The sequence below is a fragment of the Corapipo altera genome, unplaced genomic scaffold (genome assembly GCF_003945725.1).
Source record: "Corapipo altera isolate COAL_440 unplaced genomic scaffold, ASM394572v1 55, whole genome shotgun sequence".
Taxonomy (NCBI): domain Eukaryota; kingdom Metazoa; phylum Chordata; class Aves; order Passeriformes; family Pipridae; genus Corapipo; species Corapipo altera.
This window is the reverse complement of record NW_020884882.1, coordinates 6,205,941-6,227,815: the sequence shown is the minus strand read 5'-3', so window position 1 is coordinate 6,227,815 and position 21,875 is coordinate 6,205,941. Positions and strand designations below refer to the sequence as shown.

Here is a 21,875-nt window from a genome sequence, read left to right as displayed (position 1 = left end):
TGCCATGTAAGAACATGCAAGAAAGCACTAGGGAGGGGTTCATAGCCTTGGCATTGTTTTAAATGATAATCTTATCTGATTTTTATGGGGGGGGGGAAGGAAAAAAATATTTGTTTTGTTGGGTTTTTTTTTTAATTTGCTTGGATTCCCCCTCTTAGAACTTCCAGATATTCCATTCTGAAGTCCAAAGGCTTTACTTTTGTCTGTTGGACATCCATGGCTCATGGTGTGCCTCTTTCAGGTGCACAGTGATAAGCTATGTAGGAGGCTGGTCTTGAAGCTTGTGGTTGGAATAGATTTTTCCCTATGTTCATAAGCTGGCAGTTCCACAAATGAATTAAAAAAAAAAATCTTAAGGAATGTCAGGGAAGAAGAAAAAGAGGAGGAAAAATGTATGTGGGAAATGGGGTTGAAAACCAGTTTCTTGATGTTTGTATGGTGTCCTTTGCAGTCTGAGTAAGAGGGAGGAGAAAAGAATCTCAGTACTACTAAAAACTGCCCTTGTTCATTTTGTATCATAACTGGATAAGGATTAAGTTTGAGTTGGCACAGTTGGACTGTGAGGTACGATGGTTTGTGGTGGGGGAGTTGGGTCGCTGATAACCCACCTTTGCTTCACTTCTGTTTGTTTCATGTTTTCTGTTTCTAGCTTTTAAAATTATCTATTCAGTTTGCCTCCAGATTTAACAGCATCTGAACTTGAGTTCTAGTTTATTAAGAGAACTGCAGTGAAATAGGCTTCTCTGCCTGCCCAGTGCTGCTGCAGAGAGAAGAGATTGTTGCTGCTCTCTTGGGACTGAAAACTTAAAAGCTTTCATTTCACCAGTAGAACCCATCCTAAAGCTTGTGTACTCAGATGTTGTAATTCAATTTTCTGTGGACCAACAGAATCTAGCTGTTGGAGAGAGGCAAATCTTCTTTGATTGTTTGAGTAACAACATCACTGGGTGTGTTTAAAACATGGTGAATACAAATGAGAACTATTCTAAATTTTTTTTACCCTCATGATGTCTCAGTTCTCCTCTCAACCCCAATGTGTACCTTGCTTAAAGGACACTAGAGGGAAAAAACCCATGTAAATGGATGTTACTATTACTTTATTAAGGGAGGAAAAGAATTAAATATCCATTTATATGGTTTTTATTTCATGGGGTTTTTTTGCTTCTGTCATTAAATACTATTTCATTTTCTTTACCTACATTACTTACCTTTTTTCCTCTTCATACACTTTATTTCAATGTTACATTTTTACCAAATGGCAAGATAATTTTTCCCTCAAAAGCAAATTAACTCTGACATTTTAAACATAATTTATAAAAATAATTTATTGGAAGTACTTTAAGGAAATCCTTTACCCAAATTTAATTTAAGTCTATAGTAAATTGTCAGTAAGAATATACTTAATAAAGTTCCATTGTATTTCTCTTCCGTTATTATGATATGATTCTTCAACAGCAGTTGTCTCCATCGTTTGATGCAAAGACTGAAGTGCCCAGATAACAAATGAAATATATTTACTTAAGTTCATTTGAAATTAAATTCTCATTCTGAGTTTCCCATCCCTTATTCTGTAATTCTAGTTCTTACTGTCAGGAAGTTCAATTTAGAATCTATTGTGCTCTCTGAGACCAGAAGATGTGAATGGGAAACAAGACCTAACAAAACGTGAAAAGCAGTAATTAAAAATATAAAAAAGGCTCCTATGAGGCAAAAGCATCTAAGAATGGGTTTTGTGAAAGAGACGTGTGTATTCCTTAGGTGTTCTTTGTATACTTGATATACTTTTGATCCTGTTTTGTGTTCTTGCTTAGGAATTTCTTAGTCACGGAGGTTGGATTAGCTAACACAGATGATTTTGGACTTCTGGGCACTTCTTTTCTAGAATCCCATCCCAGTGAGAGAGTGATGGCTCAGTGCCTGCTGTTGCTGCTCTTTGAATTTTTGCTGTGAGAAGTATTCTCTTGAAATGTACAGTTGAATGCAAATTTACAGATGCAGCTTCAGAGTAGAAGTATTGGTGCTTTGCACTCTGTATTATTTTCTTGTTTATCCAGGATTCTTGGTCTGTTTGTTGCATATTTCCATTGAATAACTTGAGCAGTGCCAGCATTCCTAAGAGCTGGTCACATGAGCCTGGCAGAGCAATGTGTGTTCTGAGCAGACTTTGTTTTCTGTAGGCTTTCATCCCACTTCCCTGGGGATGTTGTCAGCCTCTGTTTTAGCTTGAAAGTTTAGATTTCGATTTGGGGGAAGTGTTTTTTAAGGATCAGTGAACCAGGAGGATGAGTGTGGGATGCAGAGCTGGAAGACCTGCTGTACTTTGCTTATGATGACCCTCCCTGGTCACAGAAGCACAGTTCTGGTCTTGATGAAGGTTTTGAGTGATGTTTTGCTTAACTGACAGATGTTACTGCTCACAAACTCAGTTTATACAAACTGCCACTACTGCTTGTAAAATGTAAAAATATTTGTGTCAACACTTGTATTTTATTCAGTGATTCATTCATCCTAGGGAAAATGTGGAAGAACTTGCTCAGGATTATACTGAAATATCTCATTAGATAGTCATGTTTTGGTTTATGTAGTATTTGAGAGGTATTATGAAATTTCTGTTGCAGGGTTATGTTGAACAATTTCACTTTTTGAGGTTCTTCAAAATACCTAATAGGAAACTTTTTTCTTTATTTATGAGGGCTTTTAGAGATAAGGGGCCTGGTTTTGTATGTTGATGGTTACTGTATGTTCACCTCACAGGATCTATGCTTTTCAAAGTGTAAAACTTGAAACAGTAAAATAACCTGGTTGTGTCAGAGATTAAAATATTTTCATTATTCTAGGGAGCAACTGGTCTAAATTTAGTTTGTGAGCTTTCTAAACCTGGTTTTGTGTTTATCTCTGAAGTGCCATGCACACTTGCAGCTTCGTAGACCCAGGTTGGGTGTTTTGCACCCATGCAGCCTCCTAGGAATGAACTCAGGGAGCCTGCAGGATTTAAGGTCCAAACCAATACAAACTCAAACCAGGTCTGTATTTTGTTCCTTAGTTGGCTGCTCAGTTTAATTCACATGAATACCTAATTTGACATAGTAAAGAATATAATTCAAAACATTTAAAATACTTATTTTTAGACAAATACTCTGCTGGTGAAATTTGGAATATCTTTTTATGGCACTTACTCTCTGCTGTAAAATTTTTTTGAAGAGGTCATCTGGTTATCAACCATGATACCTTAGATTTTTCACCTTGGCTTCTATTGGTACTGTTGAAAACATTTGTTCAAGCATTGCTATGGTCTCTTATCTCTGTGTGGTTATAGATCATTAAATTCCATCCCCGCTTACTGCAGTATAAATTCTAATCTTGGTAACTATTGTATCTAGTTTTATTTAGTAATTAAACTCTGCACTGCTTTCCTCCTTTACAGTGAACATCACCTTTTATATTATGGTGGGCTTTTATTAATTATATGGAGAATGTGTTAATGTGAGACACAAATGCTATACACTCTGCAATATGTGGAGTGCTTTGTAGCCTTGGCAATTTAGATCGTGTATCCACATGATATAGTTTGTTTTGTCCTAAAGTACTGGGATGTGAGATTTACAGGACTGTTAACCCCTTGGGGCTGCTCTGAAATGAAGTGTGTATCTTGTGCAGTCCTAGTCAGCAAAAATTTAAAAAAAAATAAATACACTGTCAGAAGCCCTGGTGTTGGCCTGGCAGGAGGTATGAAATAGTACCACGTGCTCGATAATGGCCTCCTCAGTTTGGAAGGGTTTCTGTGATGTGACTTAGGGGAATGACAAACTATGCAAAATACTTGTTATTTTCATGATTTCGTAGCGAATTGTTAGGCTGGGCCTGATGTCTGCCATGGACTGAAGGGCAGAGAAATGAGTACAAAATAACTCTAGCAAAATCTGAGTGGGGAATCAAAATTAAAATTTAAAACAAACGGAAGGTACAGCCTTTGTGAATGTTGGAAACTCCAGGTGAACTGAGAATAAACTAATAGATCACTGCTTCGAGCTTGATTTTCAGTTGATGAGTTTGTGGTGATTTTTTGCATATAAGCACTTTCCTTGGTAGTGCAGTATTAACTCTTAAAACCTTAGCAAGAGTGATTTAATGGCAACGTTAACTCTTCAGCTACTCTTCATCTGTAATTTGTAAGTTAGCAAAGCACCCAATATCTAGCATGGCAGCAGGGTAGGTTAACTGACTGCTGCCTAGACTGTGTCCGGAAAGATTTCTTTTCCAAAATATTGCTGTTTACTTTGGCTCTGACAAATCTGTGCACAGTGTAGAGAATGAAAGTATCTTATTTCTCAGAGCTGGCATCTTTAATTTGTTTGGGACTGATTGGTTTCAGAGATTTCTTTCATTCGTGCACTGTACTGCTACAGCTGTGTAGTAATGCAGGTGCTTGAAATAAAGCTTGACATAAAAGCTGAGATTGGTTGCGGGGTGTCCTTCTTGAGAACAACCTCACTTTTTTTACTCAACTCTGCTGTTCTTGTAAGGGTTATAATTATTGTTGGTGTTTGGAGATGGTGAAGGTTTGAAAGTTAGTGTTGTAGAAGTCTCATAGAATTGAGTATCGTGACATTGGATTAATTTGCCAGTTTGAACGTGTATGGAGTTGTATGTTGATGTAAATGACAAGGAGTAGTATAATTATTCCCTCTTTATATTTCCACTTGGTTATTTGCTGCAGTAGGAGTAACAGTTTGCTGCATTACTGTCACAGAAATCAAGAAACTTGCATCAAAATGGCAGTTCACTGTGCTCCAAAGTACAGAATACTCTGAAGGCAAAATGTAATATAGTCATCATAACCTGAGGTAGTTGTCTTCCTTTTCTAACTTCCCACTAGGTCTTAGTAAGTCTTTTACTCATTATAGATTAACCTGCTTAAGAGAAGCAAAGCTCTAGTTGAGTGTATGAAAGATATAAAGATGTAAACTGAAATAGTCGTGTTTATTACTGTTAGCTGTAAGGGGGTGGTTCTTTGTTCTTTGTTGTCCAGCTCCATTTGATTCTCAATTGTATTGAGATTTGCTGTTGCTCGATTGATAAGTTTTCAAACTCTGTCCATGGCATTCTGTCAGTGCAGGTGATGACCGAGTGTTATTTGACTTTACAGCCTTGATGTCATTCTGCAGCTGGGCACCACATCTGTCATGACTCCTGGTCCAAGCTGGGGTTCTCTTTGAGGAGAACTTCTTGACCCTTTGTACTTTGTACAGTACCCGCCTCGCAGGCGGACTCTGGAGCCGTTGTCTGGAATGCGTGTCTAACGCGTTCCACTCGGACCCTCGGTTCCATTCCATAATGTTAGCTTTAATTGGCTGGTTTTAAACTTTCATATACAATTTGGTTGTACACAGTAAATTACCACCCTCTTTGCCTTTTCCTAAGAGCAAGAAAGTAGAATCCAGACTCTGCTTTCTCTTGCTACCTTTTACTATTGCCCTTGAGCTATTTTAGAGACAGCACTGGTGGGTAGTATTTCTGTCAGATGACAGACCTTTTTTTTCCTAGTGTTTTTTTTTTCTCTAATCTCCATTTTTAACATTGTATTGTACTTTTGGATTGAATTCTGCATTTGAAAGTTTAGGAAGAATTGCTACTTGTCCAAAGAAGTATCTCCAATTTAATAACTGTTGCCTAACTCTTAGTGTGACTGTATAGCCAATGTGTCCTCCAAATTATTTTTATTTTTTTAAAATATTCTTATATTTTTATTTTATTTACTTCTCTGTTTATGTGAGAACTTTAGGACACCATCAGTAGCATAACCAAGGCTGGTCTTTCCTATATGAGAATGCCTTCGTAGGTGCTTCCAAGTGTCAGAATGTCTAGCATGGGGAAAATGACTCTGCTGTTATACAGGTTTCATCTAGGCTTAAATGTTTGATGAGAGCATCAGCAGAAGCTCTTTTTGAGAAAGAGGGGTAGTTTAGTTACACGAGGAGAAAAGTTGGTGATGCTGCATACAAAAGAAATTTTGCAGTTCAAGCTCAAAACAGTGATGAGCCTCTTGTTCGTACTTGGTATGAATAAAGTAAAACAAAGCCTGCCTTTATCCCCCGTAACAGGCTTATGAGCTCATGTTTCGGCTTTTCCTTTCCCCTCCCTTTCTGACATGGACTCTGTCTTTTTTTCTTTGCTAAACAGACAGTAACTCTCCACAATATTTTTAATCTCAACAAGATGTCCAGCGGCTGATGATGCAAAAGTGTTACATCAACAAAGGGGATGATAGCTTGGAGCATTCCAGGTCTGACATTTTTGGCCAAGGAGCTGTGCATTGTGGCCACTGATTCCTCCCTGCACAGCATGCTTGCTTTGGGCAGGAGACTACTTTTCATTGACTCCTGTTGTGTGCCTCCCTCCTCCTTATTTTAGGCTTCCCCAAGAAGTTATGACTGGAAGTTTCATGGTTTTAGATGAAAGAGCCTGTTGTCTTGTTGAATTATCTCCTTTCTGTCTATATTTAAAGCAAAGTTGGCAGGTAAAAAAAAAATACAGTAAAACAAAAGCTCTGTTATAGTAGCATCTTGGGCTAGATTAGAATAAAACTGAAAGATCAATCTAATATTTTTTTATTTTCATGTGTTTGCTCAGGCTGCGTGTTTACCTGTAGTCCATTGGCACCTGGCTGTGGAACTGGCCTTATTTGACTTTGGATGGGTTCCTGAGCACTGGTGGGATCTAACCCACAGAAGTTTATTCACTGAAATAAATTGTGATAAGTATCAGATTGTTTAGATTAGAAAAGTGTATATTATGGAATTTTAACATAATGCACATATGTAATCATGGATATTGAGTAGCCCTAAGTGCTTGTACTCCTAGATCTTTGAGAGAAAAATTGTTTTAAAACCTAAAAGAAATACTTTTTTAAAGCTCTAGTGCAACATTTTAAGCTAACTATTTTTTTTTGTACTGACTGAAGTGGACCCAACTCATGAACCTTTTCATTCACTGAAGATGTAGCTGATACTTTTAAAAAGTAAGACCTTAAGAACTTTCTCATGACAGCTAAACTTCTTGAATTCATATAGAAATCTGCTTAGATCACATAATTTAGCCTTGCAGCTGTAGTTTTATTGTGCAAAATATAAATTGATTTATAAGCTCGTTGTTTCATAGACGTGCCTGTTCCTTATGTACAACTGCTGTTGTCATAGTCTGTTTCCTCACAGTGTAAAGCCTTCAGACATCTCTGCAGTCTCTGTTAGGCTGATTCCATCAGGTACTACTTGTAGTCATGAAGTTTTCCCCTATTTAATAAAGGTAAGGTGGGATAATTTGTCGATTTCTACCTGAATGCATCATTAACCGTTGCAAGAGGGAAAATTAGGGCATGGGTTTGGTGTCTTTTTTTTCTTTTTGTAAATCTTATTTTTGATGCAAAGGCAGTTCTGTCGCCAGCCAGTCCAGAGTGTGTAGCCTCTCCCCCCTGCCATAAAACAATGAGCACATTCAGGCACAACTCGTGTTTTCAGTTATTAAAAAACGGAGCCGTCTGTCTCTGCCTGTGACTTTAATCTTTAAGCCTTTATTCCCTGTACCCCACCCCCTCTTTCTTTCCCCAACCTTTTGTTTGTGAAGTGCAGAGCTACAGGATATGTGGGCCTGGAGTTTCTGAATGTATTGTACATTCCCCTGGCAATTACAGATGTTTATAACCCTGACTGATGTTATTTCAGTATTGTGGAGGGTGAAGAGAAAATTAAAGAACACTCTTTTCTTTGCCCCCAGCAGTCTTCAGTTTTTTAAAAAAATTTTTTTTTTAAATTATTTTTGAGGAGAGGGGAGGGAAAAAAGAAGCAGCAAAATCTGGACTCTCATTGTTTTTAAAGAAAATCTTGTTTAGCGTTCTCAGATGGAAAATACCTGAGAGCTGTGCAGGAATCTTCCCATAGCCTACCATAACTCATCTGTTAGGACAGAGTGTTGCATGCAGTGTTGTAAAAAGCATAATAGGGCTGGATTATGCTACAAAACAAGCTGCTTGGTGTGGAGTGCATGACCTTTGCTTACTTTATTTCAAAGGCAGAGACAAGGTAGCTTAGGGCTAGTAATGATTTTAGAGTAGAATCACATGAATTTATTTCCAGCTTTGTATGGAACTTGGTCTTCTTTTTTTTGTAGAAGAATGATTTAGAATCTGATGAGTTAAGAGTTTTACTTTTGGACTGGTGACTTGTAGAATTGTTTAAGAAAATTTATTTGTTAGTCTTGTAGAAATATACTCTTGATCTGTACAAGGTATTAAATCAATTTTTTGTTGGAGGTGTTTGAGCCTATCTAAAGCTGCAGGTACAGGATTGATGTCCTTGAATTGACAGGATGGAGAGAGGAGAATCTAGTAGCTAGTTTCTTGGGGATTCCAGTGCATTTCATGATTTTCAGGGTAGTAGACCTAAAGCATTAAATTTAAGTGAAGTTTAATGAAGTTGAGAATTTCAAGGTGGTTCAGCAGTATCTCTAAGGTACAACTTTTGTATCTATACCTCTTCTTGACTGTGTTCAATCTGCTGTTTATAGGTTTTGGAAGTTCAGAGTTGCATATCTAAATGTATATTCAGGTCTGTCTAGCTACACTTTTGTGATGGTTCTTATCTCCTATGACTGCTGTATGGAACTTCTTGTTAGACTGATCTTTTGAAGATATGGTAGAAGAATGAACAAGAATTTACAGTGAGGTATCCTTTGGCTAGGCAGGACTTTAAAGAAATTAACACAAAAGATAGCAAGAAAATCTTCCTGTCATCTAATATTAAACTGACTAAAATATACTTAAAGAAATTCTAACAGATGTTCCAAGATGTTCATAATTCAGTCATTCTCCAAAGCACCAGAGGGAGGCAATAGATGCTCTGTAGTAACAATTCTCCAGTCTTCTGGGAAGGAAAAAAGCAACTAGTTGGTCATTAGGCATAGCACATTCTTTTTATCCTCAGATCATCAAGTTGTGTATTGCTTGTGTAAGGATTTCTGAGATGCTCTAGTTCTTTGTATTACAGCGTGGGGGCATGGATGTGATCAAATCCTAGATATGCAAATGGAAAGATATCATCTTGTACAAATGTTAAAAGAACTTGAAAAGATGAAGAGCTGAGCGTGAAATAGCACTGATAGAGAACAGAATTTATAGAAACATAGTAGATATTGTTCAACTGTCTTTCCCCCTCCTGCTCCCCACCTCCGAATCCAGTACTGGGCCTTGATGTAATAGTAGATTCAAATACAGAAATATGGACACATTGATTAGGAAACATTTCAGTTGTGCTGTTCTTGGAAAGCAGAGTGTTCAGTTGTCTAAAAAGCTAATACAGGAGTTCACTGCCTGAAGCAGCTCATTCGTTTGGTCTTGGAAAATCTATCAAATTATTGCAGTAATTTTTAATTGTACTACTTTGCTCCTTCCTGTAAAAACCTGGTTTTGTATGATTTATCATTCATAATGAAAGGTATACAGGTACAGCCTGCTATAGGCTGAGCCCAGAAGATCCTGTAGTATTGGGGAGGTAGCAGGAATTTTCATCTTTGTAGGTACCAGAGGCTTTTGCTCACTATTTGCCTCCACACTCCAGTGTTTATTATTAGTAGAGGAACCTCAGATGTGACATTGCTGAAGCTGGGAACGTCATTTCTGTCTGGTGTGAACTGGGTCCTTAGAGATGGAGCAGAAGACTCCAGATATGTAGAAATCTGTCAGAACTGGAGATGAACTCATGTCCTCGTTTGTGCAGGTTTGGTGCTTTTATACTTCTGGATGCTTGATTCTTTTTATACTGTTTAGCCACTATTTTCTCTTTCTGATCTTGGAGATAGCTTCGAAGATGGTATCTGTCTGTATTCCCTGGGGGATGGAGTGGGCAGAATGATCACACTTGTAAGTCATATTTTTTGCAACATATTTAGCATTATCATATGCAAATATAATTATTTTTTTTTAACTTGAAACTTAGGATGGGATCTTGTAGAGAAGAAATGTAAAGCTGATATGGGTCAAGACTATAAGAAGGGTATTTTTTTTTAGTCTTGTTCCTTTTGACCTGTTTACTTTTCAGTGTTTACAGTAAAGACTTTATGGACCATCAGGGACCATTTATGGTCACTTTGTAAGACCCAAGTGTTGTGTTACCTTATATTTAACTCTTCAGAGCAGTGCAAAAACACATGTGGCCTTGATACCAAAACAAAATACCTCTGAATAACAAGTCTGAAACTTGAACTAACCACTCATTAGGCTCTAGGAAAACTTGCTAGAACCTTAAGCACACAATATATTCTGAGGAGGTCAAAGTGGGGTTTTACAAGTATCCATTTTTTATACTTTGCACCTTTCTTTTTCCTGAAGCGGGAACATTGATTTACTGTCACATTTGTTTCAAAAACCTTGTTTTATGAACTCAACAACTCCTATGCAGAAGGAACTTCACTGCAAACCTCTAACTTTGGGTTTGATGTGAATCAGTGGAATTACAGGTGCTGGAAACGGGACATGACTTCTTGTTAAAATATTTTATAGTCTGGATGCCAAATTATGAAACTGAACCTTTTTGTGCTAGGTGTAATATAGACATGTAGTGCAAAACACAAACAAACAAAACCCCACCAGAAAAACCCAAACAAACCAGATTTGCAACCTGAATTGTAATAACCCAATTGATATCTTCTGTGCTTTCTCTTGCTTTCAAGTGTACAAAATAATAATTTTTGCTACTATATGCCATAGACTGTACTCCAAGGCTGATGAGCTGTATAATGACATTCAGTCTAAAATGTTAAGTAACTTTAGTTTTTTTCAGTATTCTAAATATTTAACTTCTCAGCTTCACTGCTGTCTGTATTTGCATATACATATATATGAATGACACATTAAAAAGTTAATGTTTGCTAATTAATTCACAATTTATGCATTTTCGACTTCAAGCCAAGAAAGAAATTAAAGCAGTTGAAATACCACAGCGTTGTGCAATTCAGCAAATGCTACCTTCTTTTGTAGCAGTCATCTGCGTCTACTCGGAATGATTGTTGCTTTTCCAAGGTATGTAGGCTTTTTTAAACCCTGCCACAGTTAATGTTTTCAGCATTAAAATAAGTAGAGGTCTCTTCTGGATTTTGTCCAGTTTGTACCTTGTCCATATAGAAATTCAGATCTACTAACAGGTAGCATTACAGAGAAGAACTTTACTACATGTGGAGGAAAGATGATACCTTCTCTGGTATGGTGCTTTACCTCCATTTTTATACATGCTATGTATTACATGGCATTTCTTGTTACAAGGCAAGGATTGTTTGCTTTACTGTGCCCTCACTGTCTATAGGATTCTCATTTTGGGTGGTTTTCTGGTTTTCTTCAGAAGTATTTTGAAGAACAGGAATTTAAATGCCAGACCCTAGTAGTCACTTACCTGGTTTGTTACATTTTCTTTGGAAACAGTCAAAGCGAATATTTTGGAGGGTTAAAGCAAGAAAGTCAGTGATGGAATGAAGTGTCCCTTGCTTTAAATTTAATTTTAGTATCTTTTACACAGGATAAAATCATAAATGTTTTATAAACAATGAAATTTCATCCAACTGGATGTAGCTTTAAAAATCTTACTAATGTGAATATCAAAGCTGTATTTTTATTTGTCTAAAGACAAATGGTATGTAGCAGCACTGAGTTTGGGTTGTTGTGCTATTTACTGTCACATAATTGATTGTGCTCTTTTAATGGAGGTGTGTTATTTCCCTTTCTCTTGTTCAACTTCACTTGCTTTTGTCATTGCATGCTGTTAACATGGATTTTTCTTTGTAAGTGAAGTTGTTTTTGAAGGACTTAATTGTGTTTGTCTTGTTTCCTTTTTTCTTTAAGGAATCTTTTAAGTTTTCTTTTCCAGAAAGTGACTAGCTCTAAATGCAGTATTTTGTTTCAGTATTACACTGTATATAGGTCGTCTAATACTTTACCTTCTTTGGCTGCTCCTACACATAAAGCAATTTTGCATTGAATGTCATTTCATAATTTTCTGAAGTAGTGGCACTAGTTTTGTGTATATACATGTGTACTTAGATTTCTTCCAGTGCTTCCTAACAATACTGTTCATTCAGCTTTAAGTTTCTCTGGAATTCCTCAAGCTGGTTTTTCAAGGACAGCTTGTCCTGCAGCAGTGTCCCTCCCCTAGAAATGGCAGGTTTGCTTTGCTCTTTCCTCTTTTCCCTTTGCAGCTCTCGGCTGTTTGGTCCTGCTGCCTCCCCTGTGCCTCCTCTGGCTGTCCCGGGGTGCTGCAGCAGCTGGGTCACCTTGTCAGCCTCAGGGAGAGCTGTCTGGTGTGGCTGAGTTGAACTGACTGGTCTAAGCTTCAACTTTTGCCGTTCATCTGATCCTCTCTGAGCTGTGGGAGACCTGAATAAGCACAGTAGGAACTTCCCAACTCAAGGAACTGCAGTCTCCATGACCAGGTGCCAGAGCAAATGCCTTTTCACTGCTCCACTTCACTGACAAGTGCTTCTAGGTGTACCTGACTATGTACAGATCGTGATGGAGATCAGTGCAATAACCAAGTAAAGCGTGTGATTGCCCTGGTTAAAAACCACTAGTGATTTCTATTTGTGAGTCTTTGGAGGAAGGATTCTCTTTAATTGTATGTAATTTTTACAAAACTACATGTAATTTTGATTTGTGTTTATCCAGTGAATTTAGTCAGATTGCAATGAAGGCTTCCTGGGTTTGCCTTGTTTTGGAATAGTCTCTCTTCTGTAGTAGTGGAAATGACAGAAGTGTTCAGATGTTTCTCAGACTGGTGCTCTTGGTTTTCCTCACAAGAGGCTTTCTCTGAAGAGGCTAAAGACAATGTGGGACTCCTTACATCCTTGTGAAGGATCTTTTGATAATCTTCTTTCTTCCTGTGTTGTAATGCTTTGTTTGAGTGCATTTTCATTTTAAAGTTTGTTTGTGTGAGGTTTTTTTTTTTCTGTAACTCCTATGTGCAATATTGCAATAACTAGACCAGCATACAATAGTAAATTATTGTAAGATGTTCCTCAGTCTTTCTTAGCATGACCTTCATAAAGGTCTTAACAGCTACTCAGCATGACCAGTCAAGCTCTAATCACTGTAGACATTTCCTCCTTTTGAAGAACAAAATTGTTTATGACACAAATAAGTTAGAACTTATTCAAACAAGATGGATCCTTGGATGACTTGACAGAGGAGAGTGTAGAGGCCTTCACTGTTTTTATGCTCTTCAGAACAACATTGACACACTGTTTCATCTGGGAGATAAAAGTATAAAGTATATTCCGAGGGGATTCTTGGGTGAGGTCTTTTGCGAAAGAACATAGTTGAACTCATGTTTACAAATAAATAACAGGTTAAAATGAAAAAATAAAATAAATAAAAAGTAAGAGAGGAGTTATTTGTGTATAAGAAATGCACTTCTTGCCATTATGCCCTTATTTCCATACTGGTTTCCCTTTCTAACTCTCAGTTTAAGACCAACCATAGTGGTTGATTTTCATCTAAAGAGAATTTGTGCAATAACATAATGCTTCTAATTGTGAGCTTTACTGTGCCTTCAGAAAGAAGTGAGTTGCCAGTCGGATGCTTGCTATCAGAGATATTCCAAACTATCCAGAGTCTGAAGCTGCACAGCTCTTTGTTTGAACTTACTGACATCCTTAAGAACGGCCTGCTTTGGATATGGTGGTGGGATGCCTGAACTCCATGAGTTCCTTTTCTTTTCAAAGTGTTTCCTAACAGGAGTTGTATCAGTTTTGATCCGTGATTTGCATTGCTTTGCAGAGGGTTTCTTCATGTGTAATTCATGCTTTCCAGTTGTGTGCACGTCTCTTCTGCCCCCTCACACCTCCTTATTTCTGTTTGAATTTTGGGAGATTTCGTATCCCGTCAAACATTTTCCTTATTCATCACAGTGCCTCTCCTAAGGTAACTGGCAAAATCCTGTGTGACTTGTAGCATCTCCCAAGGTGTTACTCTATATGAGAACAGGGAATAATTTAGTTGTTTCTGAATAAAGTTTCTTAACAAAAAAAACAGAGAAGGGGGTTGGGAAGGGGGAAGTTGCATACTCACTGCATGATATAGACAATATTTCCTGCGACAGGAGATACTAACCTCAAAGAATTTAAAATAAAACATCGACTTTATTATTTTTTTTTGAAAGTGGAATAGGGGAGGCAAAAATGGTAGAATAGTTGGTCTTTTTATCCCGTGTGCAGATGAAATTGATTAAACCTTAAAAACTCGCCTCAGTCCACCCGGTTTATTAATTGAAGAATTTCCTCTTCCCTAGAATGGGAAGTGCACATTAAAACAGAGGTTTGCCCCTGAGTAGCAATGATACTTGAGAACAGTACATTTTCTACAATCCTATTTTCTCTTCTACAGTAAAGGAAATCCTAACATGGTAAAAAGCATATTTAAAAAAAAAAAAAGTATGTTTAAGGAAGTCCTCTTTCATTTCCTTGTAAAGCATGAAATCAAATTATAGCCCATGGCCCACAATTATTTTATTTTTACATTTCAAATTCCATTTTCTGCTTCCTTTTGGTGCCTGTGAACAGGAGTTGTACTGTTTGACTAAAGTCAGCTAAAAAGATTACCACAAACAGGACACAGTAGTTTAAAGAAGCCCTGAGTCAGAATCTCTGTCTATGTTCCATTATTGTGTGGTGTGCAAAACCTCCCCCTCATTCAAGAGGGACCTGACCTCTTTTCTTCTTCCCTCCACTAGCCCAGGTTTTACCTTTCAGAGCCAAATCAGCTTTATATTGATGGATTATGGGGAATCTGCTTGCCAAAACAGTACAATTTGTAAATGCTCTTATATTCTTGATGTGTATTTGGTAAAGAGAAAACAATTGAGAATCTGCCTATTTACTGAAAATGCCTTTTGGATTTCCTTCTCAGTAAGGATGGAATGAGTATCTAGTTAAGTGCTTGGAGGTTATAATGGAGTGGTTCTGAAAGTGGACTCAGTGTATGTATAATAAAAGAGTAATAAATTTTTGGAACTGATAAAGTAATACAAGAGGCTGAAATGTTTGGGGTCTTGTTTGTTTGGGTTTGTTTGTTGGTTTTTTTTTTCCTAGACCTAATAATGTCCTTTTTTTCTACCTTACTGTAAATGTTACACCGTGGTACTACCACAGCTCAGTCTGACAGTTTGGGTGTATCATTTACAAGCATGCAACAGGTTGCACAAACAGAAGGTATTTCTGTATCACTGAAACAACCTCTGTGATCAAGGTTGAAGGATAATTTTTATTTAAGATGTAATGTTCTGTTCCAAAATTAAACATGGCTGTTATAGTGCTTTATGGTTTCTAAAAATGCAGCCTGTAGCTTGGGTACTCCCATTGGTGTTACCCTGTGAATACTGGTGTAGCAAATGTGGGGTTTATTAATTGCATGTTTTAGTGTAAGGATGTGACACAGTAGCATGTAAACATTGCAGAGCTTGTCTACTTTAGCTTCAGTGAGCAAGATCAAGTGTGCTTTACTTATTGTGTGGAAATCAAAGGTGGGTGCAACACTAAACGTGTTTACGAGGAGTGGGTTTAATGCAGGGGATGAAGGTCTGAAGCCTTGTTGCCTGGAACTCTGAGTAGGCCTTTCTTCCTATTTCAGTAAAGGTTTGAAGATATATTATACAAAATAATGCAAATGCAGAGAATGCAGTGCATTTCATCCTAAAGGTTAAAAGTTCATCAATACATCCTTTTTTAATGCATACTATTCTTTTTCCTTGTACTCAGGCAGTAGCTGGTGAGTTCTTTCAGGCTCCAAGGGTGAGAGCTAGCTAGGAATGATGTGGTGCAAGTGGTATCATTTTGCTCTTCCCTTGGAGAAATTGAGCCAATTGACAGTTTAGGGAAACTTGAGTTGCTGCCTTCTGTGCTTTTGAAACTTGTCATAATCCGTGACCTCTGTGATTCAACTAGTGTCATGAATAGAGAGTAATAAATTACTTCCCCAATGACTGTTTTTAATCAGATACTCCCCAAAATTCAGGAGCAAGAGTGGCTTGTGACTGTTCAAAGCAGTAGCTAGACTTTATCTTGTCTGTGAAGGTGTTTTTCTTATTATCTGAGTTCAGTGTTCCCTGTCACTTTTGTGGTACAAGTGAGTGCTGCTACCTCCAGGTTTAGCTGGTACTTGCAGTTTTTGTGATACTATGCTGCTGGTCTTGTGTTTTGCCTGTATCTGGCTGTCATCCAGATTCTCTCAGTTCACGTTTTATCTTTCTTGTTTGTTTTCCTTCACTCAGACTATCTACTTTACTTTATTTTTGCTGTGGTTTAGCTGCTTATCTTTGCCATATAATCCCCATCTTTTCCCACCTTCTTGTGTTTTCTGATGACAACTAGTTTGTTTCATTTGGTTTTTTGCAGGGCTTCATCTGAGCCTTGTGTCATCACACAAAGGGTACTCCAATAGTTGATCTTTCATTTTCAAGCAAAGTGAGAAATCAGTCACTGGGATTTATCTGTCTGAATGTTCTTGAACACTTCTTTCATAGATGAAGTGGCAAATGAAGGGTCACACCCCTGTTTTTTCTGTAGAAGAAATAATTTGAGTACCTTAGTTTAACTTTGTCACTGATTCTATATGACCTTCTATATGACCTATATGCAGATAAAATGTTTTTGATTGCTGTACTTCCTTATACACAGACCTGTCCTTTGCATGTGTCTCTACTTTGTTCAGAGTAATTTCAAACCATTTGCCTTCTTTGAAGGCTCGAGGAACACTCAACTCTTCTATAATCTCTTCCAGATCACTCTTCTTAACTGTGTGGGACCATATCCTGTCTCCTTTTTTGAGCAAAAGCTGAGTGTTTCAGTTCTCTGTTCCATTTCACACAAGACCACATGGCTGGCATTCTGTAGTCAGATAGTGCAGGTTTATTGAGTGATATTTTCACCATGTTTTATTCTTGTTGCTATTTTTGGAGTCTCCACTTGGTATGGCTGTATTTATTTTATCTTTACAAGTGAGATTGGATTACTTGAGAATACTCATATAATCCATCCTCACTTCACTGTTCCTAGTTAAATCTTACTCTGCTGTAGAGAATTATTCAGAAATATTGTTTCTTTCATTGACTGAACTCTGATATGATCGTGAGCTGACTGTTTACTAGTGTGCTAGAGATGATATAAGTAGTGACTATGAAGTTAAACATATTCTAGGTCTGCTGTTACCACTTGCATGCTATTAGAGCAAGTGTACTGAACGAGATGTTCTATGTTAAATGGGGGACAGTTACAGTTTTGTCAAATGACCTGCCAACTTTCCTGATTGGAAATGTTACATTTGTGAATCTCTGTTCACTGTATTTTGACTTCTCTAGATTTTCTTCGAGTATTTAATGGACTCTATGCATGGATGATGGGCAACTAAGAAAATGGGTTCTTGAATAAAACAAAATATAAAACTGTGTAGGAGAAGACTGAAGGATTGGGAAGAAGGTGAACTGTTAAAGATGGCTCAAAGAGGAAAGTTAAGGAACTAGATCTTAGCATTAGTTTTTTGCTTTGTTACCCGAGGGTTCTGTAAACTTGAGCACTCGTACCTTGATGTGCATGAGTAAACATGTACAAAACATCCTGATGCCTTGGGGAGAATGCAGTCAAAAGTATTTCTGTCAATGCTGTCCCGATCTTTCCCTTGGTTCCATGGCTCTGTTGAAGGGCAGCAGCTTCCCACCCTGCCTGTGTGCCAGTTCTCTGCCTGCCGTGTCTTCTCTTCCATCTTGTGCCATCTCTTACAAACTGTGGCCAGTCAGCACGTTAAGTCTTTGCAGGAGACACAGTAGCTGTGCCGACAATGTTTGTGAACTTGTGTTTGCTGCTGTTTCCTTGACTTGTAATATTTTTTTTGTCTGGAGTGTCCTGGTGTGTTTTCTGGGGTTTCTGGAGTTTTTCCATGGACTGTACAGTTATTTTTCCTTTGTTCATCTTGTCTTTGCTATGAAATGCCCCGAGTAGACATTCTTGCCCTTCTAGCAACTGGGCTGATGATTTTTGTGGCTCTTTTAAAGTGTTGCTAATAGATTCATACATACAACAATTGTAAGCATTTGTTTTATAGCAAATGTATTCAAAGCAGTTAATTTAGTGTTCCAAGATAAAATGGCCCTTGTACAGAAACTGCATATAACAGTTCAGTGCAGATTTTGTCTCCTGTTGAAATGAGGAGATACCCATTATATACACAATATATAATGGATCTTATCATCCACCCTTTTCAAGGCCTGGTTTGGGTCTGGTTACTTTGACTTAACTTTAGATCGTGAGGGTTGCTATGCTTTAGTAGTCATAGTACAGTTATCTAAGGCTCAAGCTGCAGCATCAATTTTTTACTAGATGTCCTTTTAATAGTATTAATAATCCATTGGACTTGATGGTTTAGCTTTAATTATTAATTCCCATTCATTTTAAGGATGACACCTGTGTAGTGAGAATTACTGTGTGGTACAGTGTAATACAAAACGTGTGTTAAGTGTAAAAAAGCTCTGCTGTATGTACTTGTAAAAGTGGATCTATTTTGATTATTAACTGTTTTGTCCTACTCAAAACTATTTTCATGCTGTTTGTTCTCCTTGCTTCCTGACCTTTTAGGTCTGCACTTGTGTGGTGTATAGTCTGATCCTTTTGTACAGCCTTGATGACTTTTGTGTTGTAATTTAAGCAAGTTCTAAATCAATACAATTCTTGAAACAATAAAAATACAAACTACTTTTGAAGATATAACATCCATCCAAAGTTTGTTAGGGTGAGATATTTGAAACTATTAGTGAAAATTCTGATGAAACATTGGAAATGTCATAATTATCCCACTAGTGCTCTGAAGGGTTAAGCATTCATTATTATAAGATGAAAGCTCTGGTAGGTTGAAAATAGTCATTTGTAAACGTAATTTTTTTTTCTCCTGTTGTAGTTCCCACCCGCTCATTCACCCCTGCACTTCAACCTTGAACTGATTTCCTATCCTGAGTTCATGGGAATTAGGAACAAGGGTAGCTGTTGTCATAGCCATTGTAAAAGCCTTAAAAAAAAAAAAAAGGCAGGAGGAAAGCTGGAGAGGGTGAAGGAACAAGGAACAGTTGTATTGATTTCTTGTTCTTCTCATTTAAGGCAAATATAAAAAGTACTTAAGTTCAGAATGCTGCAGTTTTATGTGATTTCTGGCTTCTGCCATCTTTCAAAATGTGCTTTTTTTGACATATAATTTTCTGGTAGTTCAGCTTTAAATTTTGTTTTAGTTTTTTATATTTAAACTTTGTCAATATTAAGGTCTGTTGCACTTTACTATTTTGATATTCAGAGTATTTCAGTTACCTGGAATGAAACAAGAAAATTCGGAATATAATTAGTGGAAGGCCCAACATTCGTCAAAAGCTTCCTTGAAAACGAATTTAAATCCGTGAAATTCAGGTTGCTTCAATCAAAAGATTAAGGGTTCATGACAACAATACTTTGAAAAATCAAAGTAATCCATAAGCATGATAGGTAACTTCAGTGTAAAATTTAGGAGCTTTTTGACGAAGGGATCTAAGAATCAGATCTTTGTTGCCTGTGTTTGAGATTACATGTTCAAGTTATCTGGATGTGAATTGGGAGTAAGTGGCAATATAGTGCAGGTTTATTAATCACCTCTTCCTCATGTTGAGGGATTGTAGGAATTTCTTTAGACTTGGGATAAACTTGCCTCTGGTGGTGATCACTTTGTTTTCACTTTTATCAAATTTTGGGCTTTGAAAGAAAAATGGTAGGAAGCAGGTAGGGACTTGAGGATTGTTGATGTAGTTATGGGGCACGTGGTTGGCTCTTGTTGGGGTTGCTCTGAGCGTGCAACTCTCTGCAGTGTTACTGTGTTTCTTCAACTCTATCATATTCCTACTTAGCTTCTTAGATTATAATTTTTAATTGAGGCAAAAGTCATGCTTGTGTTGCTGCAAGGTTAATTTTCTTAGCACTTTTTTTAAAGACAGTGATAACAGCCTTAGACTTGAACTATCAGTGTGGGGGAATATGTAAACTACCACATTCTTCAGTATTTTTTTTATGATCTTATGGTAGCATATAACAACTTAAATTCCTGAGGTCTTAATTTCAAAAGAGCCATGCAGTCAGTGCGTACTTTGACTTGTGTTTTGTTTGTCTTTCTGGGTATTTGTACATCTGCTGACATTTTTTATGGTAACTATTTGAGAAAATGATCCTTAATCTTTTTTTATGCTGCTGCCATACTGACTGTGAATTCTCCTCCAGGTGCCCAGATTATCGATTTGATGATGCTTGTAATAGATGTGACAAAAGGGATGCAGACACAGTCAGCAGAGTGCTTGGTAATTGGGCAAATTGCCTGCCAGAAGATGGTGGTGGTTCTGAACAAAATAGATCTCCTTCCAGAGGAAAAGAGACAAAGTGCCATTGAGAAGATGACTAAGAAAATGCAGAAGACCTTGGAAAATACTAAGTAAGCGAACAGTGATATTAACACCTGACTTGTAACAAAATGTTTAGCAAAAATACCAGCATTTCCCTTCCAATGTGCTTCTAAGCATACTGAGACATCTAGCAGAGATAATGAGAAGAGAGTGAAAAGATTGCTGGAAACTCAAGTGCCATTCCAAATTCACATGTGCAAGTATCATTTGTAGAGAAGTATTTTCCTGTAATTAAGCTTTTTGGTTTAATAACACAAAGAATACCCAGGTAAAAAGTTTTGGGTCTGTTTGGTTGATTTTGTTTGTTGTGGGGATAGGTGTTTTTTGGGTGTGTTGGGGGGTTTTTTGTGGTTTTGTTTTTTCCTTTTACCCTGTGGTTTTGTTTTTTCTTTCTATTTGGTGGTTTCTTTGTTTGTGTGTGGGGTTTTGTTTGTTTTCTGGTGGTTTTTTTTTTCCTATTGTTTTTGGTTTTGTTGTTTTGTTTGGTTTTTTTAGCCTTTGGGCTTGCAACTTTTGTTATGATCTGCAAGTCTGTTTCACTCCACAGGAAATGGAAGTGTTAGGAAATATCCTTAAATGAGGATGAAAGCTGTGATTGCACCAATTAGAGATAGCAGAATGATGGAACTTTATATAATGTAATGTGACTCTGGCTGGGACAGTATTTGTCAGCCCTATTTCAGTACATTAGTTGAGGTACATAATGAGTGAAGTGTAGTGAGGTTCATGAGTGGAATTGTGGCTGTTTTTGAAGTGCGAAAATAAAATATTTATTTAGTGGTTACACAGACTGAAGCACAGCTTTGCTTTGGTCGGGGATGTAAGGTGACATAACTGTTGAGTCACATTTTGATTGGAAGAATCTAAGGAACAGGATTCAGTGAACAGAGGAGAGAACAAAAATTCAGTTTGTGCGTGTGCTGTCTGTGCTTTGTGGTGCTTTGAAAGCACTGCTGACCTGGCTGTGATTGCAAAGTGCTTGTCCTGTTGTATCTCAGGCGTGGGGTGTTTCTTGGAAACCTCTTTACCACTTGGCTTTGAATCTCAAATGCATGGTTTTTAACTGCTTTTTTCGTTTCTAAACTACTCTTGTGAACCAGACATATGCTGAGACCATTTGACAGCTGCCACTGAACCCAGACACTTGGCAATGAGGTTTTTTTTGGTTGGCTTTTTTTAAATAGTTTATTTGTTGATAATAATTTCACTACACATACAGGCATGCATGTACAATTCCACAGCAGTAAGCAAAACTGAGGTCTGTTGCAGCTGTGGAGTAGGTGTTGCCATCAATGCTGGGAAAATTATTGTGGTGTTGTCAGGAAATTCTATAGAAGGTGGAAAAAAAAAATAGGCAGAGGAAAGTAACTGTTGTATATTTGAATAGTT

The 21,875-nt window shown here is 37.4% G+C and overlaps 1 protein-coding gene across 1 annotated transcript in view; it reads left to right on the top strand.

Moving 5' to 3' along the window:
• The window catches only part of EEFSEC (eukaryotic elongation factor, selenocysteine-tRNA specific), a 119,871-nt gene that overhangs the window by 12,236 nt on the left and 85,760 nt on the right, over positions 1-21,875 (top strand). Inside the window, exon 2 of the mRNA XM_027640197.1 lies at positions 20,308-20,515. Coding sequence (XP_027495998.1) covers positions 20,308-20,515 — 208 coding nt within the window. The remainder of the gene's footprint in view (positions 1-20,307; positions 20,516-21,875) is intronic.